At 49.3% G+C, this 22,745-nt stretch overlaps 1 protein-coding gene and 2 long non-coding RNA genes across 5 annotated transcripts in view; 1 reads left to right on the top strand and 2 right to left on the bottom strand.

Moving 5' to 3' along the window:
- Positions 1–2,536: 2,536 nt before the first annotated feature.
- On the bottom strand, positions 2,537–3,819 carry LOC123579187. The gene is made up of 4 exons (XR_006702674.1): positions 3,769–3,819; positions 3,468–3,533; positions 3,185–3,249; positions 2,537–2,650 (listed from the first exon to the last, which is right to left on the bottom strand). It is a non-coding gene; the product is annotated as an uncharacterized LOC123579187 (long non-coding RNA).
- A 63-nt stretch (positions 3,820–3,882) lies between these two features.
- LOC123579186 overlaps positions 3,883–22,745 on the top strand; it is a 34,626-nt gene continuing 15,763 nt past the window's right edge. For 2 of the 3 annotated variants that reach the window (XR_006702671.1, XR_006702672.1), the window contains exons 1-5: positions 3,883–4,315; positions 5,890–5,999; positions 7,586–7,721; positions 17,390–17,544; positions 18,144–18,240. This is a non-coding gene — a long non-coding RNA (uncharacterized LOC123579186). Of the gene's footprint in view, positions 4,316–5,889; positions 6,000–7,585; positions 7,722–17,389; positions 17,545–18,143; positions 18,241–21,376; positions 21,683–22,745 lie in introns of those variants that run through there. The other variant, XR_006702673.1, reaches the window with a different exon arrangement.
- Positions 17,259–19,907, bottom strand: LOC123579185 (metallothionein-4). The gene is made up of 3 exons (XM_045442808.1): positions 19,802–19,907; positions 18,091–18,156; positions 17,259–17,520 (listed from the first exon to the last, which is right to left on the bottom strand). Exons 1-3 carry the CDS (start codon positions 19,830–19,832, stop codon positions 17,429–17,431), a joined length of 189 nt encoding a protein of 62 aa, XP_045298764.1. The 5' UTR covers positions 19,833–19,907; the 3' UTR covers positions 17,259–17,428.

The following is a 22,745-nucleotide window of genomic DNA, read 5'->3' as shown; positions in this document are numbered from 1 at the left end:
GCCTTGTTTTTAATTGTTTTGGGTATATACCCAAAGGTGGAATTGCTGGGTTATATGGTAATTCCATTTTTAATTTTTGGAAGAGCTGCCATACTGTTTCCACAGTGGCTGCACCATTTTACATTTCTGCCTGTAGCATACAAGGTTCCAGTTTCTCCACATCCTTGCCAACACTTATTTCGGTTTTGTAGTCATCTGCTATGGTCTGAATGTTTGTGTTTCTTGGGGTCTTTGGGAGGTGATTAATGACGTGGAGCTCTCATGAATGGGACTAGTGCCCTTATAAAAGAGACCCCACAGAGCTCCCTAGTCCCTTCTGCCATGTGAGGATACAATGAGAAGGCTTTGACCCAGAAGAGGGCCTTCATTGGACCATGCTGGCACTCTGATCTCAGACTTCTAGGCTCCAGAACTGTGAGAAATAAATTTCTGTTGTTAATTGCTACTCAGTAATATTTTGTTCTAGTAACTTCAACCGACAAAAACATCATCCTGAGTATGAGGTGATTCAGATTTGCTTTGATGCTCTTTGTAACACAAGGCAAGCCAGAAGCAAGAAAACAAGCATGGTTAGTTGCAAGGGACTGATTTTAGTCAGTCAGCCTGGGTTCAAATCCTGACTCTACCACCTTCTAGCTATATGATCTGTTAAAAACAAGACAACACGTCCAAAATGGGGTCACTTATGCTAAACCCCATGTCACCAAACAGAGACTTAATTATAGTTTTGGTTCTCCTAGAAATGGCATCTTACACCAGTTAATCAGGAACTGCCTGATCAGCACTAGTTAGGTAATATGCCTGATAGACTCCCATCTCCTAAAGGAAAGTAACTTTGCAATAATCAACCTGGGTTTATTTTCTTCCTTTTTTCTCTCCTTTCTCTTCTTTCTTCCTTCCTTCCTTCCTTCCTTCCTTCCTTCCTTCCTTCCTTCCTTCCTTCCTTTTCCGATTATAACTTGATTGTTCCTGCTCCCTTCTGCCTATAAAATCTTTCAATTTTGTGCAGCGCCTTGGAGTTCCTTTCTATCTGCCAGATTTGTATCAAATTTTTGCTTAAATAAACACATATACCTCAGTTTATTTTTTAACCAACCTCATGCAAATTACTCTCAGCCCTATTGCCTCCTCAGTAAAATGGGTATAATAATCACACCATTCTTCTAGAGTTTAAGGATCAAGTAAGATCATGTACTTAAAAGGGCTTAGCACAAAGTAATCTCAAATGTTCGATCTTTTAGGTCTTATTTAAAAGAATCATCTCCACCCCAGAGGAATAAACACTGTCCTATTTTCCCCTTCTAATTCTTTTATAGCTTTGTTTTTGCACTTAGGTATTTAAGTCAATTGAAAAAATTTTTTTCACATGATATGCAAAAGGGTTCACTGACTAGTTCAATTGTTCACTGACTAGTGTTGCCTTTGGCTACTGACCCAATCATCTCTTACTCGAAGCTACACGGGGTCCGTTTTTGGACTCTCCTCTCTGTCCAACGGATCTATTCCTGAGCTGACACCACTTCCTAGACCTTTAGAAAAGTAATGCTAGCAGGTGAGGGCAAACCCTGTCCGTTGTTCCTTTTCAAAACTGGCTTTTCTTGCACTCTGTTTTTCTAAACTCAGCCTATTAGGTCTTAAAAATAAACCCTGGTGGGCTTTTGAATGAACTATCCTGAAAAACTAACTTGGAGGAAAACTGATGTGTTTACAGGATTGTGTCCTCTCACTGGGAAACTTCTGTCTCCCAGAATTCTGTTTCTCCCTTCTTAGCCAACCCAGGTAAATTTGAGTGTTCTCTTTCACCAAGGACTGGATCATAACCACAATGGATAAAAGCTCTTATTACCCTACTTGCCTTTGGAGAAAAAAAAAAGGGGCTGGAGACAAACAGCCAGATGAAGTGATTTGAAAGGAGCTGAACAATCTGTTTTGGGGAGACAGGCTATTCAGGGTGGTGACCTTGGAAACACAGCTGACAGTCTGCCAAGACAGGCCCTTGGGCCTCCTGGACTCTCTCCTCTGATGGCTCCGACAATGGGCAGCTTTGCAGGAGCAACTAGAAAATTCCAGAAATCACAGGGCTTTGGGACTGGGGCCTGGTTTTAACTATCTCCCCCACCAACCCCATTATACAGATGAACAAAGGGAGGTTGAGAGGGGGAAGTAAGAGACAAACATATGGGTCTAGTCTCCCCTCCGTCCCCAGAACTGAGCTTGACTTAGCAGGAGGCTTGAGTGCCACCTGAAGGTGGGGGAGAATGTATTCCGCCCCCAGAGCTCCATCCCAGCCCCAAGAGAACAGTGTCCATGTCTCAGGATTTCAATTTTCAATCGGGCAGTTCCCTCCCATTAGGCTCCCCCTTCCCCACACCTCCTTCCCCTTTAAGAAGAGACCAGTCCTTGGCTTATGCCATTCATAGGGTTTATTGTCACTTGCCAGCAGCTGGCAGAGGAAGGGGACACACAGCCAAGCCTCACCACAGAAGAGATGGCCCTGGACCACCCAGCTCTCCCACTTGGTTCACACGGGGTGCGGGTCCTCACTGGCAGCAGCTACACTTCTCGGCCTCAGCCTCGGTGCCCTCTTCACCTTTGCACACACAGTCCTTGGCGCATTTCTCACACTCCGCCGGGCAGCAGGAGCAGCAGCCTGCAGATCAAATGGGGAATGCCCAGTCTGATGGCCTCTCCCTGCATCTGTCTCCACCAAAAGGGAAAGGGGAAGGGAGGGGTGCTAGGGGCCTAGGCGCTGCCCCCTTCCTAGACTCACACTGCAGTTTGACTCAGCACCTATGGCATGTCAGTTGCATGCTGGGCTACCACTGGGGAGGAGTACCCAGTAGATAGCCCACAGCCCCTTGTGTGGGTGCAGGGGAGTCCCACGGATGGGGTGGGGGTTAGTGCTGGACCTTTAGGGGAAAACATCACAGGGTAAACAATGGCCTTGAAAAGGGACTTGAAGGATGAACTTGGAGGAACAGAGATGGTAGGGGCTCCAGGAGAGGGTGGGAGGTTCTATGGCTAGTCTTACACACTCCCACCTCCTCCTCCCCAAGCATATTACACTGCTTCCAGGGAGACTTGGGGGAGGTCAAGCTGAGGAGATCCTCAAAAGCCTGAGAGGGGCCAAGGGACCCAAACTCCAGAGCTAGCCCCCAGCTTCACCACTCCCTTCTCCAGGTACTTGAGGTTTTGAGGTGAGGGTTTGGACCAGGGTAGAAGGTCTCCATCATAGCTGTCCATCAGAATCTGGGAATATAGAAAAACATCTTGCCACAGGCATGCTGAACCAGTCACTGGGGGCAGGGCCCGAGCAACCGTATGTTAAGGCCTCCCCAGGTGGTTCTGTCCCAGTAAGAGTCAAAAGCAATGTCACAGGGGATCTAGGGGTCTCTCCATCTTGCCTAGGGAGAGGCTGACTTCAGGGAGCAGGGGGCAGGGGCGGGGGGAGGGGTCCCCATACTCACTCTTCTTGCAGGAGGTGCATTTGCATCCCTCACACTTGCAGGAGCCGTTGCAGGTACAGGAACCACCTAGAAGGGCGGACGCCACAGGAAGGGTTAAGGTGCTAAAAGTGGGGTGCGGCCAGGCATAAAGGAGGAGGGGGGGTGCCAAATCTCAGTGCCCTGTGGGATATAGCCATGTCTACTCTTCAACGACGTTAAAAATGGCAAACATGGAGGGTCCCGTCCTTGAGCCCAGGCGTCGGGCATCCGTTTCCTTGCAAGTCAGGGGCGCGCTGAGCGCAGGATGGGGGCGGGGGCTCACCAGTAGGGCAAGGGCAGGTCTCGGGGTCCATGTCCAGAGGAGCTGCCGCTGGAGGAGGTGAACTGGCTTCTCCCGGCAACTGGACGCACTAGTGGCAGCAGGTGGCGAGGCTTTTATAGCCCCAGGCGGGGGCGCGCATGCACAGCCGGCTCGCACACGGCGCCCCCTCTCTCCATCTGGGCACACAGGCTTAGGCGGAGGCGCGCATTGCGGCAGCCGTCCCCCCTCCCCCGCCCTATGCCTGGCCGGGCGCTCCCCCCACCCCACCCCACCCCACCCAGCAGCCGCGTGCGTGCACTACCGGGTGCGCGCGGCGCTCCTGAACTCCCGGCCGGGGCCGCTTCCCGCCGCGTGCACGGAGGGGGGGGGGGGTGGGGGACACTTCCCGTTCGTCCATGTGAGTGCCGCCGTGTGCACCACTGGGGACGGGTCCGCCGCTGCAGCCGGCCAGGACAGAGAGTGCGCACTTCTCTCCTCAAACGGCGGCATGGCATGTTTCCCGGCCCTTCCCTGCCTCTCTTCTTATTCTAGGATTCTGGGGCGCCAGGTTAGTCAAAATGGGGTGCTGAGCACCCTGCTGCGCTGGGACCCCATTCCCTCATCTCTTATCAAATAGGAAAATAATCCTAACACCAGTGGAAGGGCCTTGCAAATTGGTTTTGGGAGGGGCTGGCTCTGGGAAGCCTAAAGGACAGCGCTGGGGTGACTGATGGGAGGGGTGGGGGGAAGAGGGGGTGGCACTAGGTGGCTGCATCCCAGCTTCACAGGGAAGCAGCTTTCCTTTTATCTCTTCCTTCTGCGGAGTCCCTTGTGCCGGTGGCAGGCTGAAAAAGTGGTCCCCAAAAGATATCCATGTCAAATCCCAGAACCTGTGACTGTTACCTTATTTGGAAAAAGGGTCTCTGTAGATGTCATTGAATTAAGGATCTTGAGATGTGATCATCCTGGATTGGGCCCTAAATCCAATGACAAGTGTTCTTATAAGACACACGGAGAATAGACAGATGAGGAGACAGTGTGACCAACCACAGGAGACAGAGATTGTAGTGATGTGGCCCACAGCCACCACAAGCCAGACCCAGAACAGTTCACATCCTTCCTATGAGCCTCGCCGTCCTTGCTCAGCGAATGAAGACACTCAATCCCCAGGACACAGAGGAGCAAAGGAAAGCACTAGACAACTGGTCAAAGGCTATAGAAGGAGAAGAAACGATGCTCATGGTGGCATTTCAGACAGTCAGTCACATGGTGACCCCCATGGGGAGGCCTCACTTTACCTGCTTGTGGTGCAAACACCTTTCACAAAGTTGCGTCAGGTTTCATAGGGACAAGGCTTATCTAGAGACAGAGTTTAAAAAAGAGAGAATAATAGAAAGGAAGGAAGGAAAGAAAGAAAAAAAGAAAAGGAGAGAAGAAGGAAGGAAGGAGGAAGGAACAAAAGTTATCCCAGGATCACTGCAGTTAAGTGTTTGAAAGGTGGAGGCTGGAGGGGAGCACCTGTGGCCTGCCCAAGAGTGGAGGTTCCTCTGCAAAGCCCTCCAAAGAGCTCTTTTCACTTCTCCCACCCTAGCTTCCACTTCTTTAAAAAATTTTTTTTTAATGTTTATTTATTTTTGAAAGACAGAGCATGAATGGGGGAGGAGCAGAAAGAGAGAGAGAGAGAGAGAGAGAGAGAGAGAGAGACTCCAAAGCAGACTCCAGGCTCCGAGCTGTCAGCACAGAGCCCAACGTGGGGCTCGAACCCACGAACCTTGAGATCATGACCTGAGCCGAAGCTGGATGCCCAACCTACTGAGCCCCTCTACTTCTTTTAAGGAGACACCCCCTTAGCACCTGCATCCCTCCCCCTTTAGAGGTGATCCCTTGGCTGCCCCCCAAGGAAGGCAAGTCTGGTAAGCCTTCAGACTGGTTTTGCTGAGTGGGGGAGACTGAGACTCAGAGACTGAGCACTGCTCCAAATGTCGCCCCGAGCAGAGTGAGCCTCTGTTCTAAATCAGAGCTGGACAAGCATTTTCAAATGTCAGTTGGAAACCCACCCTCCTCCAAGATATGAGCTGCCCCAGAGGCCTCCACATGGCCTCATCTGAGGAGTTGAGCTAGCTGGTTTCCCTGGCTTTGCAGGTCTCGCATGTGTTGGTCTGTGAGTGGAAGCTTCAGTAATGGTGGAACAGGAGAAAACCAGAAGAGGAGAACCAAGAGTCCCAGGAGACGCTATCATGTGAAACCTCAAGGTATTATGTGAAGTCCGGGTTGGTTCTCAACATGGGCTTCATGCAATTTCAGGTCACTGAGCCTCACCAACCCTAGCATTACGGTTTATTTCCTGCTTGTTTGTTTTCATGTTGCCTAAGGGTACTCTGGCCCCTGCGGCTGGAATTGCCTATAGTCCTCAAGGCTTCAATATCTAGGACTTTCAGTGCAAGCGAATTATCCGTGCCAACACATTCAGCCAGAGCTGCCCCCGCCCTTCCCCCTCAGGCCTCTCAGACTTCCTTGGGATTGAGGTTTCAGATGTGGGAGAGCAGTCTACCCGCCCCCCCCCCTCCCCCACCTCCCTGGGATGGTGATTTTGTGTGTGAACTCGGCTGGGCTAAGGGATGCCCGGAGAGCTGTAAAACATTATTTCTGAGTGTGTCTGTGAGAATGTTTCCCGAAGAGATTAGCATTTGAATTGGCAGACTGAATAAAGAAGATCGCCCTCACCAGAGTGGGTGGGCATCATTGGATCTGTTCCGGGCACCAATAGGACGAGAGGGCAAATTTGCTCTTTGCCTGAGCAGAGACATCCATCTTCTCCCGCCCTCAGACATTGGTGTTTCTGGGTCTCAGGCTTCCAGACTGAGGCCGAATTATACCACAACTTTCCTGGTTTTCCAGTTTTCAGAGGACAGATTGTGGGACTTCTCAGCTTCCATAATTGTGTGAGCCAATTCTTATAATAAATATGTGAACACAAGTGCTTATTATATACATAAAATATATATCATATTAAGATCCACCAGGCGCCTGGGTGGCCCAGTTGGTTAAGCCTCTGACTCTTGGTTTCCGCTCAGGTCATGATCTCATGGCGGGCTCCTCACTGTCATCTTGGGATTCTCTCTCTCCCTCTCTCTGTGGCCCTCCCCTGCTTGCCCGCTCTCTCAAAATAAACCAACTTAAAAAGATTTTTAAAAAAGGCAGATCCATGTATATGTGGTTGTGTTCTGTGTCTATACACATGTATGTGCATATGCACGTATGTACTGACTCGTGTACCCAGCACATCCAAGGGTTGCCAGGATATGGAAGGGTCTGAAAACCACAACATCCTTCTGAAACACATTACCTAGCCCCGATTCTTCACATGGCTGGCCCTCATCCCTCAGTTCTCAGCTTCTCTGAGCTCCAAAGAACATTTTGGATACGTGTGTCCCTGCAGCGAGTCCCCCTCATGCCCACCTTTATTCCCCTCTGTCCTCTCATTAATTCTCACAGCCTAAAATGATTTGTCTGTGCTCCTGCCTGTGCTGCGCCTCCCCCCAGGGTATCCACAGGGCTCCCTCTTTTCTTTCTTTGCTTCTAAGTCTTTGCTCAAATCTTACTGTCTCCAGGAAGCCCACCGTGATCACCCTACTTAAAATTGCAACACATACCCCAAACCGCCAGGACTCCTGATCCCTCATACCTTGCTCTATCTTTTCTTTTTTCACAGCATTTAACACCGTCTGACAAACAAAAATAATTGACTTGCTTGTGAAGTTTATGCACAGTCGGTCACCTCTGCTAGAATGTAAGCAACACAAGCCTATAAGGGATCATTGCTTTTGTTCACTGATAGGTCCGAAGTGCCTAGAACAGTGTCCTGTATATGGGAGACATTCAAGACACATTTACTGAATGAATAAATGAATGAATGGCTCTCAAGTCAAGCTGGCTGGGTTCACAGTCTGCCCCTGCCATCTACTAGCAATGTGGTAAGTTATTAACATGTTACTTAATGTTTCTGTGCCTTGGGTTGCGCAAGGGTTCCCATTTATGATTCCTAAATGCGGATAATAGTAATTCCTACCTCATAGGTTTGTCTGAGGCTTAAATTGGATGACACTTGGAAAACTTTCTGAGCAGGGCCCTAACCTTGCTGGCTCTTCCCATTTAAGAGTGAGTGTGAGCCTGGGAAGGTCGGGTGAGGATGCTGCAGGGAGCCTGGGATCCCTATGTCTCCTTCAGGACACCCAGCTCCATTGTCCGCCTCAGCTCTGTGCTCCCTGAGTTGCTGCTGCCTCCATCAGACACAGGATTCCAGGTGTCAGCCAGATCCAGCTAAATCACAGCCATTCGTCCTCTTGTTGGGCCCCCACACCCAACCCCAGGGCTTCCTGGGAGAAGGGAGTGCACGAAGACGGTTTTCTTTCCAATTAGATTGGGGCCAGGAGGCGAGAACAGGTAGGCTGAGGGGTGGAGATCAGGCAGGGTGAACCACTAATGGGCAGAAAATCCCCATTTGATCTCAGAAAAAGGCGAGGAGTCCAGCCACTCCCACCCCTGGCTGATATGGATCCTGGCAAGCATTAGACTCTTGCATTGCCCTCAAAGGGTCTCCTAATTGACTATCCTGGGACTGAAGAATTGACCAGGAGTTCGGGAGCCTGGGGAAACGGTGGTATACCAAGAGAGTTTGCAAATACGCTTATCTGCAAATAAAGTCGTTTCTTGGGGAGATCTGGCTTTATTAGTAGAAGGAATGTTAAGCGAGCAGTTTTATCCACAGGGGCAGCTGAAACAGAAGGGGCCCTGGTCACAGAGAGGGTAAGGAGTCAGGGGAGGGGTGGGGGAAGGAGCCTCAGCAGGCCATAGAACAACTTACCTAGAAATGTAATAACCCTCTGTCTCCATGGTTACCTTCTGTTTATGGCAAGTGATTCAGTCTCTCCTCCTTAGTAGTGATACAAGATGTCCTTTTAACATAAATTTAAGTGTAATAATAGACCAGGTGATAGGTGGTTATGGCCAAAATCGTGTAGGTGGCTCTCGAAGGACAGAAGTCAGGGAAATGTTGCCCTATACCAGGCTGGTCCCCTGAGTGCTCACGTCCAACTTGGCTGCTGGTTCTGTCTCCCCTGCCCTCCTGCGCCCTTCCTAGCCAGGCATTGGCCCCTTTTGTGTGGGTCCTAAAGGCCACGAGGAGATTCTATTCTCTCTGATCACACGGGTAGGAGGGGAAGTGTTGGGAGGCGGAGGCAGGGAAAGGCAGCCTCCAAGCTTCCAGGTTTCAGAAGGTGGCCAGGTTGACCCCAGCAACTGTGCCAATACCCTGATTCCTGGGGTTTACTCCTACCTCTAAGAGTTTTCCCCAAGGGGCTCCTCAGTAGAATAGGAACAGAGGTGGTCTGCCGTCCCCTCTCAGTGAGGTCCCTAGGGCAGGAGGCATTAAACCCTGAGGGAGTCGGGGCTCAAGCTGAGCTGAGCTGGGCATTGGTGGGTTGGAGTTCAAGGGCCACCGATTGTGGAAGTTCTTGTGCGTGTTGGGGGCAGAAGCTCTGTGGCTCGGGGCGGAAGATGGGTTATGACGAGGGAAGGGTCCGTTATAGCTGGGGCAGGAGAAAGCCCTCCCAAACTGCAGGAGACACTCTGGGGGTCTGCTGGGCAACCACAGCAGGGCGACAGGGGTCCTGCACTGCTCACAAAACCCACACCACCCTGACATTACTGCCAGAATCTTCTTCCTACATGCAGTGAGTGAAGACTGAAGTCCTTCAGAGTGACTGGCTTTGGTGTCAGACAGACCTGATTCTGAATCTCCTGTTTCCCTCAGCGATTCATTGGGGTTAATCATGCTCCTTACCGCTTGGGTTATAGTGAGATTCTTCATGCATATTGCTTAGCATGTCATAGGCGCTCAACAAACAGTGCTCAATGAACACTTCTGTGTTCAGCAATCTTCTGGGATCTGGAACTAGTAAGTGATGGACTCCAGTTCCCCTTGGCCTACTTTTCCATGCAGAGTCTGGCCCTCACCTACACTGGCAACTAAATGTAATCCACGCTATTCCCAAAATATCCCCCTTAGCTTTCCTGCTTTCATGTTTCTGTGCATACTCTTACCCCTTCTTGAAATGCCCTGCCCACAATTTTTTCCTGCTTGAAATCCTACATATCCTTCGAGGCCCTGCTTCAATGCTGCCTCCTTCGGGAAGTCTTCAGTCCTGCCTGCAGCCAGACATAACCACCCTTCTTGGAACTCCTATGGGGTTTTGCCTAGATATTTTCTCCCCTGTAGGAGAGGAGAGTGGGTAGTCCTACAGTCTCCCTGACAGACTCAGAGGTCCCTAAAGGCAGAGGCTGACAGAGGAGTTTCATTCCTCTCCTCCCTTCTGTGCTTAGCAAGCTCCCTGCACACCTGAAATGTCTTTGAAGGCTGAGTGAATGAATCAGCGTGAGAACTGACCTTGGGGTCACCCCTTTTTATGAGACCCCTTGAAGGCCAGGTCATGAAGAGTCAGGTTAAATTCTATATATGTACTAATGAAGTTGCCCTGTGGCCCCCACCATCCTGCTTTGTGAAATGAGTGTTGTGATGGTGAATTCTCTCCTTCCATGTCACAAACATTTATTGAGCACTGCCTTAATCCAGACATTGTGCTAGGAATGGCAGGTACAAAGGAGAGCAGGACAATGACAACACCCGTCTTTTCTGAGAACCCACTGTCTGGGCAAGGAAGCATTTAATAAGAAATCTACACTTAGTAGGCTAAGTGCTGTCAGGAGAGAGCATAGCAAGTTGGGGCCCCTGCCTTTCTGCATAAACCAATCTCCCCTCCTCTCTCTCTCCCTTCCTTATTAGACCCCCTCCACCACCACCTGCTGCCACGTCTGGGAACAGGCAGCATCGCCTTTTTCCAGAAACAACCCCAGAGCAGCTTGATCCAGCGTTCAAGTTCTATGCCACACCTCACCTTCCTTCAGTATTTCTCTCCTGTTGGGCAGTTTTGCCCCCAGGAGACATTTGGCAATGTCTGAAAACATTTTAGTTGTCACATCGTGTCGGTGGTGGTGGCGGTGGGGTGGGTTGTGATGCTACTGGGGTCTAATGGGGTAGAGGCCAGGGATGCTCCTAAGCCTCCTGCAACGCACGGACAGGCTCCCCAAACAATCTCACATGTCGCTAGTGCTGAGGTGGAGACACCCTGCTGTTTATTCTATAACAACTCCAGGATGATCTGTAGGAACTCAGACATATAGGGAAGGGAGCCAGGGGAATCAGAACACCCGCTTTCCAACCCCGGCCTCATCACCAGCTGGCGTCTTTGGACCTCTGATTCATCCTCTGTCAAATGTGGAGAGCCATGCCTAGCCCTGCTTCCTTGACTAAGGTATCTGGGGACTGAAATACGAGAAAGTAAGTGAGAGCACTTGCCACGGGGAGGCTGAGGGTGAGGCTGGACGTGGAGAGGGAGGGAAGCCTCCATTTAGTGAATGCATATTGAACTGGAGTCGCATGGCCCAAATTTTCCACCACTGTTTCAAGTACTCTGCCTTTTCCTTGCTTCTAAAAATAAATTGTACAATTCAGGCCATCTGTACCTCAGATTAAAAAACATCTGGGTCTGGCTCCCCCCTCCCGCTTCTTCCTTCTTTGTTTAGTGTAGATATTTTGAAAAAATTAAAAAAAAATACATATACAGTCCTTTCAAATATAAAAATAGAAGCCTGCAATATACACTGATTTATAAATTACTTTTTTTCCTTGCTTCTCAGTAGATTACGAACATCTGTCCATGAAATTAGTTTCATTTCTACCATTTTATTTTAGTAGGTTTATTCCACAATTTCCTTAAGTGGTCCCCTCCTTTGACACACTTTTCTCATTTCCAGATCTTCACTATCATAACCCATGATGTGATAAACATCTTGGTAGCTTTTGTGTGTGTGGATTCATGACTTTTTTCCTGAGTATACAACATTGCTTAAACTAGAATTGCTGGCTCAAAGGATACATTTTTTCCCTTTTTCAAACAGTATTTGTTTATTTAAAAAAAAAGCTACTTCAGTAAATTTAGAAAAATTCAGAGAAATAGAAGGAAGGAAAAGGAAAAATTATCTTTTATCTGTATTTGAACACAACCACTGCTAACATTGTAGCATATTTCATTTCCATATTTTGTATATTGTGTGGCTTCTTTTTTATTTTATTTATTTATTATTTATTTTTTAATGTTTATTTATTTTGAGAGAGAGAGAGCACGAGCCAGTGAGGAGGTGGGGGAGTGGTGCAAAGAAAAAGGGAGGCAGAGAGAGAATCCCAAGCAGGCTCCGTGCTGCCAGCCCAGAGCCGGATGTGGGGCTGGATTTTACCAACTGTGAGATCATGACCTAAGCCAAAATCAAGAATTGAATGCCTTGGGGCGCCTGGGTGGCTCAGTCGGTTGAGCATCCGACTTCGGCTCAGGTCATGATCTCACGGTTCGTGAGTTCAAGCCCCACGTTGGGCTGTGTGCTGACAGCTCAGAGCCTGGAGCCTGCTTCCAATTCTGTGGCCCCCTTTCTCTCTGCCCCACCCCTGCTTGTGCTCTGTCTCTGTCTGTCAAAAGTGAATAAACATAAAAAAAATTAAAAAAAAAAAGAGAATTGAATGCCTAAACTGACTTAGCCACCCAGGTGCCCCTGTGTGGCTTCTTTTTAAAAGAAAAAAAATTACTGTGTAACTCATTTGGAGCCTAATATTTACTTAAGATTTTACCATAATTATTTCCTGTGTTTTTGCATTTTTATTGGCTGTTTCATATCCTGTTGTTATGTGTGAGGGCCATTGCTTACTTGAATGATTTCATAGACTTGAGGCCATTTCCAGTTTTTCACAATTGTGGATAGTACTACAATGAACCTTCTTGTGTGAGTGATGCTTTTTTAAAAAAAAAATTTATTTATTTTTGAGAGAGAGAAAGAGAGAGGCAGAGAGAGAGAGAGAGAGAGAGAGAGAGAGAGAGGCCCTGTGCTCACAGCAGCAAGCCTGATCTAGGGCTCAAACTCTTGAACTGTGAGATCATGACCTGAATTGAAATTGGAGGCTTAACCAACTGAGCCACCCAGGCGCCCCTGAATGATGCTTTTTTATTTTCCCTTGAATTTGTGGCAAATTCTTTAGACAGGTTTCCAGAAATGAAGTTACTGGGACAAATGAGGATTTCATGGTTCTTAGACGTACATTGTCCTGGGAATCTGGGTGGCTTACACATTGCCTTTTAATGGGCCCTTGGAAAGTTTTGCCTAATTTATCCTCTTTGCAGCCGTGTCTAGGGTTCTAGGCCCTTTCTGGGATCTCTTGGACCTCAAACCCAGCCAGACTGAGGCGGGAATTAGGACTTCAACTCTTGCACAGTGCCCAGGACTCAGGGCGCACTCCTCCGCACCTGCCTCTGGGCCTCGAGCGCCCCCTGCAGTCCACGGGAGGAACTTCCTTCCCCATCCTGTGACCTGCATTTCATTGCTTCCCCACCAAGCCTTCCTCTGGTTTCCATCGAAGTTGGAGAATGTCCTGAGCAGGTGCAGACTCTGTCACAGTCTCTCAGGGCTCTCTGTTGTCCCTTCGGTAGTACAAGCACACAATGTGTAATGTGCCAGCCTCCTGACACAGTACCTTCCTGCTCTCAGCAGCTCTTCCTTGACAAAACTCTTCTTTATCTTGATGTAAAATCTGTTTCCTTGGTGTTTCCTCACGCTGCTCAAGTTTTACTGCTCATGGCCACCTGTAACTACTCTGCTCACTTTTCACTTCGGCATATCTTCCTCCTCCCCCCCCCCCCCCCACAGCTTATCTTACTTACTCCGTGGTCTTCAAGCGTCTCTCTCAACTAGTCCTGTCTGAGTTTGGGAAGAGATCCTTAACTTCTTTGAGTCTCAGTTTTCTCACCTGTATAATGGAGATAAGAATTCCTATCCTGCAGGGTTGTTGTAAAGATAAAAAATTCATACCACTAAAAAGCCTAGCCTGGAATTTTGGCTCAAGATGGTAGACTGAGCACATGCATTTACCTGTTCTTCCTCCTGAGAATCTACTGAAAGAAACTCAAGAAAGACAAAGAAGGAAAAACTTAATAAAAGAAGTGAGAATTGGTGTGGGGGAGGATGGCTTGGACAGCACATCAATGGATGAGAGGTTACAACATTTTTCTGGAATACTGGAATGGGTCGAATCACACTGATGGATAAATGGGAAGAGAAGAAGCCACAGCTCAGATCAAAAAAGTAGAGACTTTGGGGGTTCTGTCTTATTTTGTTTTGGTTTGGTTGGGGGAGTCAGGATGAGAGAACAGAAGAGGAGGTGGTCACAGAAACCAGGATGGGGACTGATAGAAGACGTAACTGTAGAAGAACCTCATGATCGTCATATTGGCCTCCTTCACAACATCGCCAGATCCCCCCAGGCTGAGGCTGCGAGATGTCTCAGAAGAAATGGAGTAACCAGTCTTGGAAGGGCCAGGGCTCGCAGAAAAGGGTCAGAGGAGGGCCCTTTTGGTTTTGACACTGAGGGGTGGGCCACACCTGCCTGCTAGGTCCCCACCTGGGCATGCTAAAACCAAGCCTGCCAGTCAGCAAGCCTCACTGACACCCGCAGAGCCTGCTTGTAGCTCAAAGAAGCAGAAATAGTTCCAGAAAGAGGAGACTTGATGACAAAAATTAAAAAAGCATTTAGTGCATCAGAGAGATTCAGGAAATGACTTCATTAGAACAAACAAACAAGATATTGTGATAAGTGTTCAGAGAAGAAGTTCTTATATATTAAAATGTGATTGACCAAATTCTCAAAGATTAATAAAAGGATTGCAAAAAGGCTGAGAAATTTCTCAAAAGCTTCTGATGAAAAATAAAGGGTAGGCCATGTTAGTTTTCATAGCAGCAACACCAAATGTGAGAAGACAGTGGAACAATGCTTTCTAAAGTGCTAAAAAAAAAAAAATATCGAACTTCAGATTGGATATCCAGCCAGACTACCAGTCAGGCATGAGAGAAAAATAAAGGTGTTTCCTGATGTTTAGGGAGGAAACACCTCTTCTTAATTCATCCTTTTGGTAAAAAATTGCTTGAGGATATACTCCAGCAAAATAGAAAGGAGCCCAAGAGGATGATGGGGGATCCAAGAAACAATAGATCTAACCTAGGAGAACAATGAAAAGATATCCCAGAATGATAGTAGTGCAGAATATCAAGAAAGAAGGCAATGTATATTAGATTGGTCAATGAGTAGCAAGAGGGAAAAGGCAATTAGAAATGCAAGAAAAAAACCCCAAAAGCCTGATGGTCTCTGATGACCACCGTGACATAGGCTGGTGGAGTTGATGGCTGCTTCCAGCCTGTAATGGGCCCTGGTTTCAGGCCCTTTGCGGCATGAATGAACACCCCGCCCCCCTCAGGGCTTGAGTCCCCCCACACCCCGCCCCACTCTGCTGAGGGTGCTGGTGTGGATGAAGAGTGGACTGAGCCTCCCCTTCCCCGGTGCCAGCCTCCAGTGACTTCAGCCTTCAACACTGTCCATCTACAAAGTTGTTTGTCTACCTCCACTTGCTCTCAGTTGCATGGCTTTGGAGTCTGGATATCTGGATTCAAATCTCCATTCTATAAACTAGCTGTATAGCCTTGGGCAAGTCACTTAACCTCGTGAGCCTTTGTTTCCTCATCTGGGGAAAATGGAGTTGATAACAGTATTGACCTCACGAGGTCATGTTGTGACAATTAAATGGAAACAATGCAGGGGAGATGTTGGGCCCAGTGCCCGGCAAGAAGTAAGAGCTCAGTATTTTAATCTGTTATTAGACCACTTTATTCTTTTAAGTAATAGATACCGTGCACGTGCCTTGGATTCTTAACCAAGATCTCCTCAGGGGTCCAGAGATGACTCAGGGGGCCTGTGAATTCTCTAAGCTCATATGTAAAATTGAGTGAGGGTTTTAGCGTGTGCATTTTTAGGGAGAGGAAGGCTCATTGTTACCAGTGTTTCCTATAGCTGTTTATGGCCCCTGCTCTGCGCAGTCTCTGGCAGGTGCTAGGCTCAGGGACAGCTCTGCCATGAAAGAGACATATGTGGAGTTCCCTCTTTGTCTCCCATTGTGCTTCAGCCATTGATTCTTGTTTTGTCACCATGTTTTTTTTTGTTTTTTTTTTTTGTGGTTTAATCTTATTTTTCCTTCTACTTACTGTTCTCTCTTAAGTGGAAAAAAGGACTTGGCAGAGAATTTACTATATAAGGGGAAACACCATGTTTCCCCAGCTATGTAGTACACTGCCGTGTGTGTGTGTGTGTGTGTGTGTGTGTGTGTGTGTGTGATGCAGTGTGTCACACGTGCTTGTACAGGCAGGGAATATCCCTGGAATACAAGTAAGTAGTTACAGTCACTGTCTTGAGGAGGAGGGACTGGGAGGCAAAGGTGGAAGGAGACTTATACCCTTTGTATCTTTTGTATTTTGTACCTTGTGTATGTCGATTTATTTAAAAATAAGTAATTTTTTTTTAAATCCAGGATTCCTCCATACAACCCACCCTCTTGCAGGGCTATTGAAGGGATTAAATGAGAACGTGTGTGTAAAATGCTCAGCACGGTGGCTGATGCATTATAAGTGCTGCATAATGACATAATGGCAGCACTTAGAATCATTAAGCTTAGTTGGACTTGGGCCAGGGCAGCGAAAGCTCTGATGTCTGTGTCAGCAATCTGGGGGGGAATAGCAAAGACCTCAGATTCTCTTCACATTGACTTCCGTGAAATACAAGAACTTCAGGGAACAGCATCAGTTTCTCCTGGCCTATGTCTACCCTGTCACCCACTCCCAAAGTGAGCCCAAATAACCAAACCAGGGAGCTAACTCCCTCAGTACCTTGGCCTTGGGGGTTTTCTTTAGATCTGCACAGACATCCTACCCTAGGAGTTCATGGACGATTCAGTGCTAAAGTTCCTTAAATATCACTATTCATACAGTGAGGCATTCTGGGCCAACATTATGCCGGAGAGCCTGCCTAAGATTGAGTTAGTTCCAAAGCAGAAGTTTTGTCGCACAAGTTTTGTTGGGTGGGGGATCCCAGGAAGCACTGGTAGGAGAATGGAGAAGTGAGGCGGGGAAGGAAGGAAGGCAATATGGCGTATGTTAAGGAGCAGGTCACCACCGTGGGCTACTGGAGCGCTCTGCTGCTGGGGACTTCTGGAGCATGGTCTAGAACCTGTCACAGATTTGTCCCACTGGAAGGATAAAGATGCTGTGGGTATTCGTCCACCAACTCCTCTTCGTCATTAGCTAAGGGCTGTCCCCAGGGGCGATGATTTCCCAGTACTCCTGGCCTGCTCTGTGCAGGCATCTAGCAAGCTCGTGCAGCAGGAGAGAGCCCCCTGAGGCAGAGTTGCAGGTTTGGGTAATTAGCTGCCATCTGCAGAAGGGATGCGGGCCGGCGCCTACCATGTCTGCAACAGAGTCAGTCCTTCTCCGTCCTGCTGGGTTAGGGTAAAACAGTGCTCTGAGCCATCAGACAACCATGAGCGGAAACTTTATTACTGCAAGCACTTTACATGAATGTCACCAACACCACATCTGAGCAAATATATAAAAAGCATAACCTATGGTACAAGAATTCTAACTTCTCGACTAATGCTCTGTACAGATGCTTCCCAGGCCTTGCCTCCAGCACAACGGATGCATTTCAGGGGCAGCAGCTGCACTTGTCTGAGCCCCCTTTGCAGATGCAGCCCCGGGCACACTTGGCACAGCCCGGGGGGCAGCAAGGACAGCAGCCTGAAAAGGTCACAGGACAGACAGGTGAGTTTGGGGGCCACGCCCCCATCTTTCCACTTCCTCTCCCACCACTTAGAGAAAGCAGAGCATGCCACAGGCTTCTATCCACGTTAGCAGAAGACCACATTAGCAGAAGATCTTCCTACCTGGGGCAGGAAGCTGTGGGATGTTAGAGCCAGAGGGGTCCTCAGGAGTCATCAAGAATATGCCACATGCCCAGAGAGGGGAAGGGGTTTGCTCAAGGTCATTGGTCAGTGGCAGATCAAGACTAAAACTCAGAGCTCATGACTCCAGGCCAGTGCTCCACCCCGTTCACCACTGGCCACAACAGGACCTCCCTGCAGCCCTCTTCCTACGCAACCCCATGGAGGCCCCCATCCCCAGGTGGGCTGTAAGCTTTAGGAGCTTTGCCCCAGGTCTCTGCTCAGCTTTCATTTCAGATCACTCCCGCATGGGTCAAAGGCCTCCAGAACCTGCTTAATACCACCATGGCTGGCTGGAGGGTTGAGAAAGGAGGGAACAGACTTTCCTAGCTTCTGGCCAGCGGTGCCCCCGGTCAGCATAACTCACTTTTTCGACACGTTTTACAGTTGCAAGTCGTGCATTTGCAATTGTCTCCACAGATGCAAATTCCTCCTAGAAGAGAAGACAGAGCCACAAGCGTAAGGACTGAGATCGAACGAGGACACAAGGTGTGCTGCAGATCGTCCCGGTGGCAAGGTTAGTGGTCTGTCCTTGGGGAGGGGCTGGGCAAGAGGATAGAGGATGCTGTTGAGCATCACACAAGTGGCCAGGGCCCCTTAGTGGTTCCCAGTCACAGACCATGGATGGAAACTGGGGTGGCTGTGTCCAGCCCTTCAGCCGGGATACTTGCTAAATTGCAGATTCATGGGTCCGACCCTTGAGATATTCTGATTCGTGAGTCTGGGTGGAGAAAAGGGAATCGTATTTTTTTTTTTTTTTTAATTTTTTTTTTCAACGTTTATTTATTTTTGGGACAGAGAGAGACAGAGCATGAACCGGGGAGGGGCAGAGAGAGAGGGAGACACAGAATCAGAAACAGGCTCCAGGCTCTGAGCCATCAGCCCAGAGCCCGACGCGGGGCTCGAACTCATGGACCACGAGATCGTGACCTGGCTGAAGTCGGACGCTTAACCGACTGCGCCACCCAGGCGCCCCAAGAATCGTATTTTTTTTAATGTTTATTTATTTTTGAGAGGGGGAGGGGCAGAGAGAGAGGGGGACAGAGGATCTGAGGCGGGCCCTGGGCTGTCAGCAGAGAACCTGGATGCGGGGCTTGAACTAACAAACCGTGAGATCGTGACCTGACCCAAAGTTGGGCACTTAGCTGATTGAGCCACACAGGGGCCCCGGGAATCATATTTTAAAAAAGCAACCCAGTCTGATGTACAGTCAGGGTTGAGAACCACTAGACTAGGCCAAGTCCACCAAGCCCCAGGTCCCCCAGGGGCTGTCGGAGCCTTGTATACCCTCCTCACCTTTGCAAGGCATCAGGCAAGATGGCAACCCTGAATGGCCAGGAGAAAGAACCAGGGACATAAATAACCTCAAAAGAGAGTTGCAGCCATAGCTTGTTTTCATACAAAAACCATCTACACTTAAAAAAAAAATCATCCCCCCTATCATTTGAGTGTCAAAATGCTGGAAGCTTCTGTCTCTTTGGCAAGTTTTGGGTATAGACCTAGTCCTGTATAGGACCAGAGAGGCTTGTGAGGATTCTTGATAAAAGACCAGGATGTCTCCAAACTCTGACCTCTCTCCTCCTGTGCTACGTGCTTACGTGAAATTAAGGAGTTTCAGAGACTCGGGAGCCCACGTATGCTTCTAATAACTCCCTTGACGTCTGCAAATGCCTTATGATTTTAACACTTTCATCGCAACAGTGGGAGGTGGGCAGCTGGGGATGAGTGACCCTGGTTTTTGGATGAGGAAACTGAGTGTTGGAAATACTAAGTGTCAGGAATGAATGGCAGCAGTGGACCAAAACCAGATTGCCAGATTCTGAGCCACAGCACTTCCTCAACTCTGGTGGCTGCCCCTGGGGGCCTGACACTAAGTGCCCCCTGATCCAGGGTCTCAATTCTAGCAAATCAGACTGGTAAGCCACAGAGTGGGAGCTGTCCCAGAGGTCACCAGTCCGAGACAAACCCCACTGGCGGCTCCTAATTGGAGGGAGAGAAATATTCATCAGAGCCCTGTGGGTGCCCTGCCGGAAGCTGGTGCAAGGTCCCAGGACCCCAGAGTGGGCATGCTTACTCACCTGACATGCAGGTGCATTCGCCGGGGTCCATGGTCCAGGTGTTCCAGAGGCTCCAGTGCTATCACAGCTGGGGAAGAGAAGCTGAGCCAGCAGCCGCTGGAGGCTCCCTATTTATAGCTGTGTAGGTGTGCACTTGGGCGCACCCCACCTGTCCCTGGGGCCAGACGCCCTGCACACGGCCCGGCCAGACGCTGCGGGCTGGGGGTTGGAGGGAGCGGGCAGAAGGAGGGCAGAGGAGAGGGAGGGCAGTACAGTCACACAGGTGGCTTCTCAGAAGGGATGCAGGTGGCTCATCCACCCATCTGCGTATGTGCCAAGGTGTCAAGGAGCCGGGCTCAGGCTCCAGTGGTGCTCGTAGTGCTCAGATTGGCAGCTGTACCCTCTGCTTTCCAAGTCCTATGCAGTCTGCCATTTCTGCTCCCTTCTTCACAGGGCCTGGCTCGGGGCCTCATTCCATCTCCCTTGGTCCTAAAAGCCCTTACCATGGGCAGAGGGGGCTTCTAGCCAGGGTCTTGGGCTTTAGAAAGCCCCACTGGGGCCTTTTTTGGCATATCCTCCAGACTCCCTGGGTGAGAAGGCCAAAGGTCAGGGGCACGTCCCCAACCGAAGTACGCAACCTCTTCTAGACCATACACATAACACTCTGGATTCTGGAATCTTGTCTCATCCCAAGCTGGCTTGCTTCTGAGGGTTTGCTCAGACCTCTGCCCCAGGCTCCCAAGGGCAGATGGGCAGCTGGTGTGTGTCACTCTAGGCCTGAAGGGTGGCTGGAGGTAGCTGTTTGCTGGGGGTGCAAACAGAGTTTGGATGTGTGGGCTGGGAGCCCGCTGGTGTGCGTGAGGCCTCTTGGAGTGAGGGAAGAGGCTAGGGTTGGGAAAAGAAGGGAGGTGGGCCTTGGGGCCATGGGCAGCTCTCTAGTTGCCTTCCAGTGCGAGGATTTGAGAACTAAACATTTGAAGCTGGTCCTTCAGGTGGCTATGAAGCTCTCTGTAAGGTAGGGGGATGGAATGTATTTTATTTGTCAATTTGATTTATAACTTTTAGATATTTTAGCCAGCGGCGTGTGAACCTCCATTTGTGCTCTTGCTCTGCCCCCCTAAACATTAGGAAGGGCCTGGAACCAGCCTCCTGTGGGCTTGCTTGCTTCTCTTCATTCTCCACACTGCTTCGGAGATAGAACCCCCAAAATAGCACTGGCCCTGTTATTCTCTTGCTATTCTCTTGTTATTCTCAAAACCTTCAGCGGTTCCCACCATCTGCTGAAGGAAGCCCGAACATCTTAGTCTTGCATTCCAAGGTCAACTTACCTTTCTCAGGTCATTGCCCACTCCTCCCTTCTACCTGCCTCACCAAAACCTAAGGACTCCAGGCTCCCCATACTTGCCCCGAACTTTTCCACATCCGGCCTTTGCTCTTGTCAGGTGTTCATCTTTCCCTACTGCCTCGAGTCCAAATAAATCCTCCTCATTTACCGAAGCATGAGCTCAAATGCCATTTTTTGAGTAGTAGAAGCAAGAGGGGCTCTGTGGGAGAACGAGCCCCCCATCTTCACCATAACCTCATTCTCTGATATAGGCAGCAGATTGCTCTTCAGTCTTGTGTAAAGTGCTCCCCTGATGATGCAGCTTCAGGCTGCCCCCCAAAAGCTGCCACCTTCACCCCCTCTCCACGTAGAAATTCTGGAGCTGCCACTGATGACACACGCTCCAGGAAGCTGCCTCTGATCTCCCCCTTTCTCAACTGGAAGAAGTCTTTACTTCTGTGACCCCTCAGTGATGCGTTTGTATGTTTCTCATGACGTTTACTACTTTGTACTATGCTGTGTGAGCATGTCCATGGCTCTTGTGCCCCGTGCCCCAATCTCAGAGCTCTCAAAGGCAAGATTTGTGTCTGATGCCTCTCTCTTCCTCAGCGTTCTGCACAACGTTTAGGAGATGAATGAATACAGGAAGGAGATGAGTGGTCAGAGGACTGAGGACATGAATGAGAGAGTGAGTGGACACATAAGTGGACAAATGAACCAGTGAGTGAATGACAAGTGGACGTATAAATGCATGAGGATCCTGCCTGTGGATACTGAGGACCTCTGCTGAAAAATACCGTTACCAGTCAGAAAGGCAAAAAAAGATGGGGCCTGGCCATAACCAGTGGAGGCAGATCCTCCTTTTTGTAAGTTGCCGGGGTCTCCGTTACTTATCCATAAGGACCAGCGAGGCCTCAGTCTGACCCGTGGAACCATGGGTTTGAGCTGAGAAGTTCTAGTGAGGAGAAAGGGATTCAGCCCCGTGGTCATCAGCAGGACACGGGGAGGGTAGGCAGGGGTGATATTGTAGTGATCAGAAATGGCCTTTGCTTGGAAGGAGTTCACAGCCTTCTAGGGGATCCAGGCATGTTCATCCATTCACTTCCTTCTAAAGGCTGACACTGTGCGGGGCACTGGGGAGCCAAGGGTGAGTAAAACCAGAGCTTACAGTTGTGAAGTTTAGGAGGACATCTCAGCCCGGGAAACCCCTGACTGGGCAGGGCTGCTGTCAGAGTTTGGAGGCTGGCTTCGTCTTCCTTCCAAGTCCATCTCTTGGCAGGGTCAGCTCCCCCGCCTCACCTCTTATGTGTGTGCCCTGCAGCAGATACTAATGCCTTAGAAGGTCTAGCCCAACCCGTGAGCCCAGAGCGAGGAAGGGATTGTCCTTTACCCTCATCTAAGCCATCTCTCCTCCCTCTTTCCTGTCTGAGCCAGGAATGGCTTCTTCCTCGGATGATTGACACTGTGATTTGCTGAAGGCCCCGTCTGAATGATAATCTCAAAATTCTATCCCATAGCATGAAGATATTTCCCAGGTGCTGGGCTGTGCAGATTGAAACAACCATGTGTGGCATGGGGCAGTCGAGTCCATGCTGAGCTGTGCCCCAGGCGGTCCCGTTCATGTTCCGCCGTCCTTCTTCC

Source organism: Leopardus geoffroyi, chromosome E2, assembly GCF_018350155.1.
Source record: "Leopardus geoffroyi isolate Oge1 chromosome E2, O.geoffroyi_Oge1_pat1.0, whole genome shotgun sequence".
Taxonomy (NCBI): Eukaryota; Metazoa; Chordata; class Mammalia; order Carnivora; family Felidae; genus Leopardus; species Leopardus geoffroyi.
Note: the sequence above shows the minus strand (reverse complement) of the source record. Positions and strands in the feature narration are given on the sequence as shown.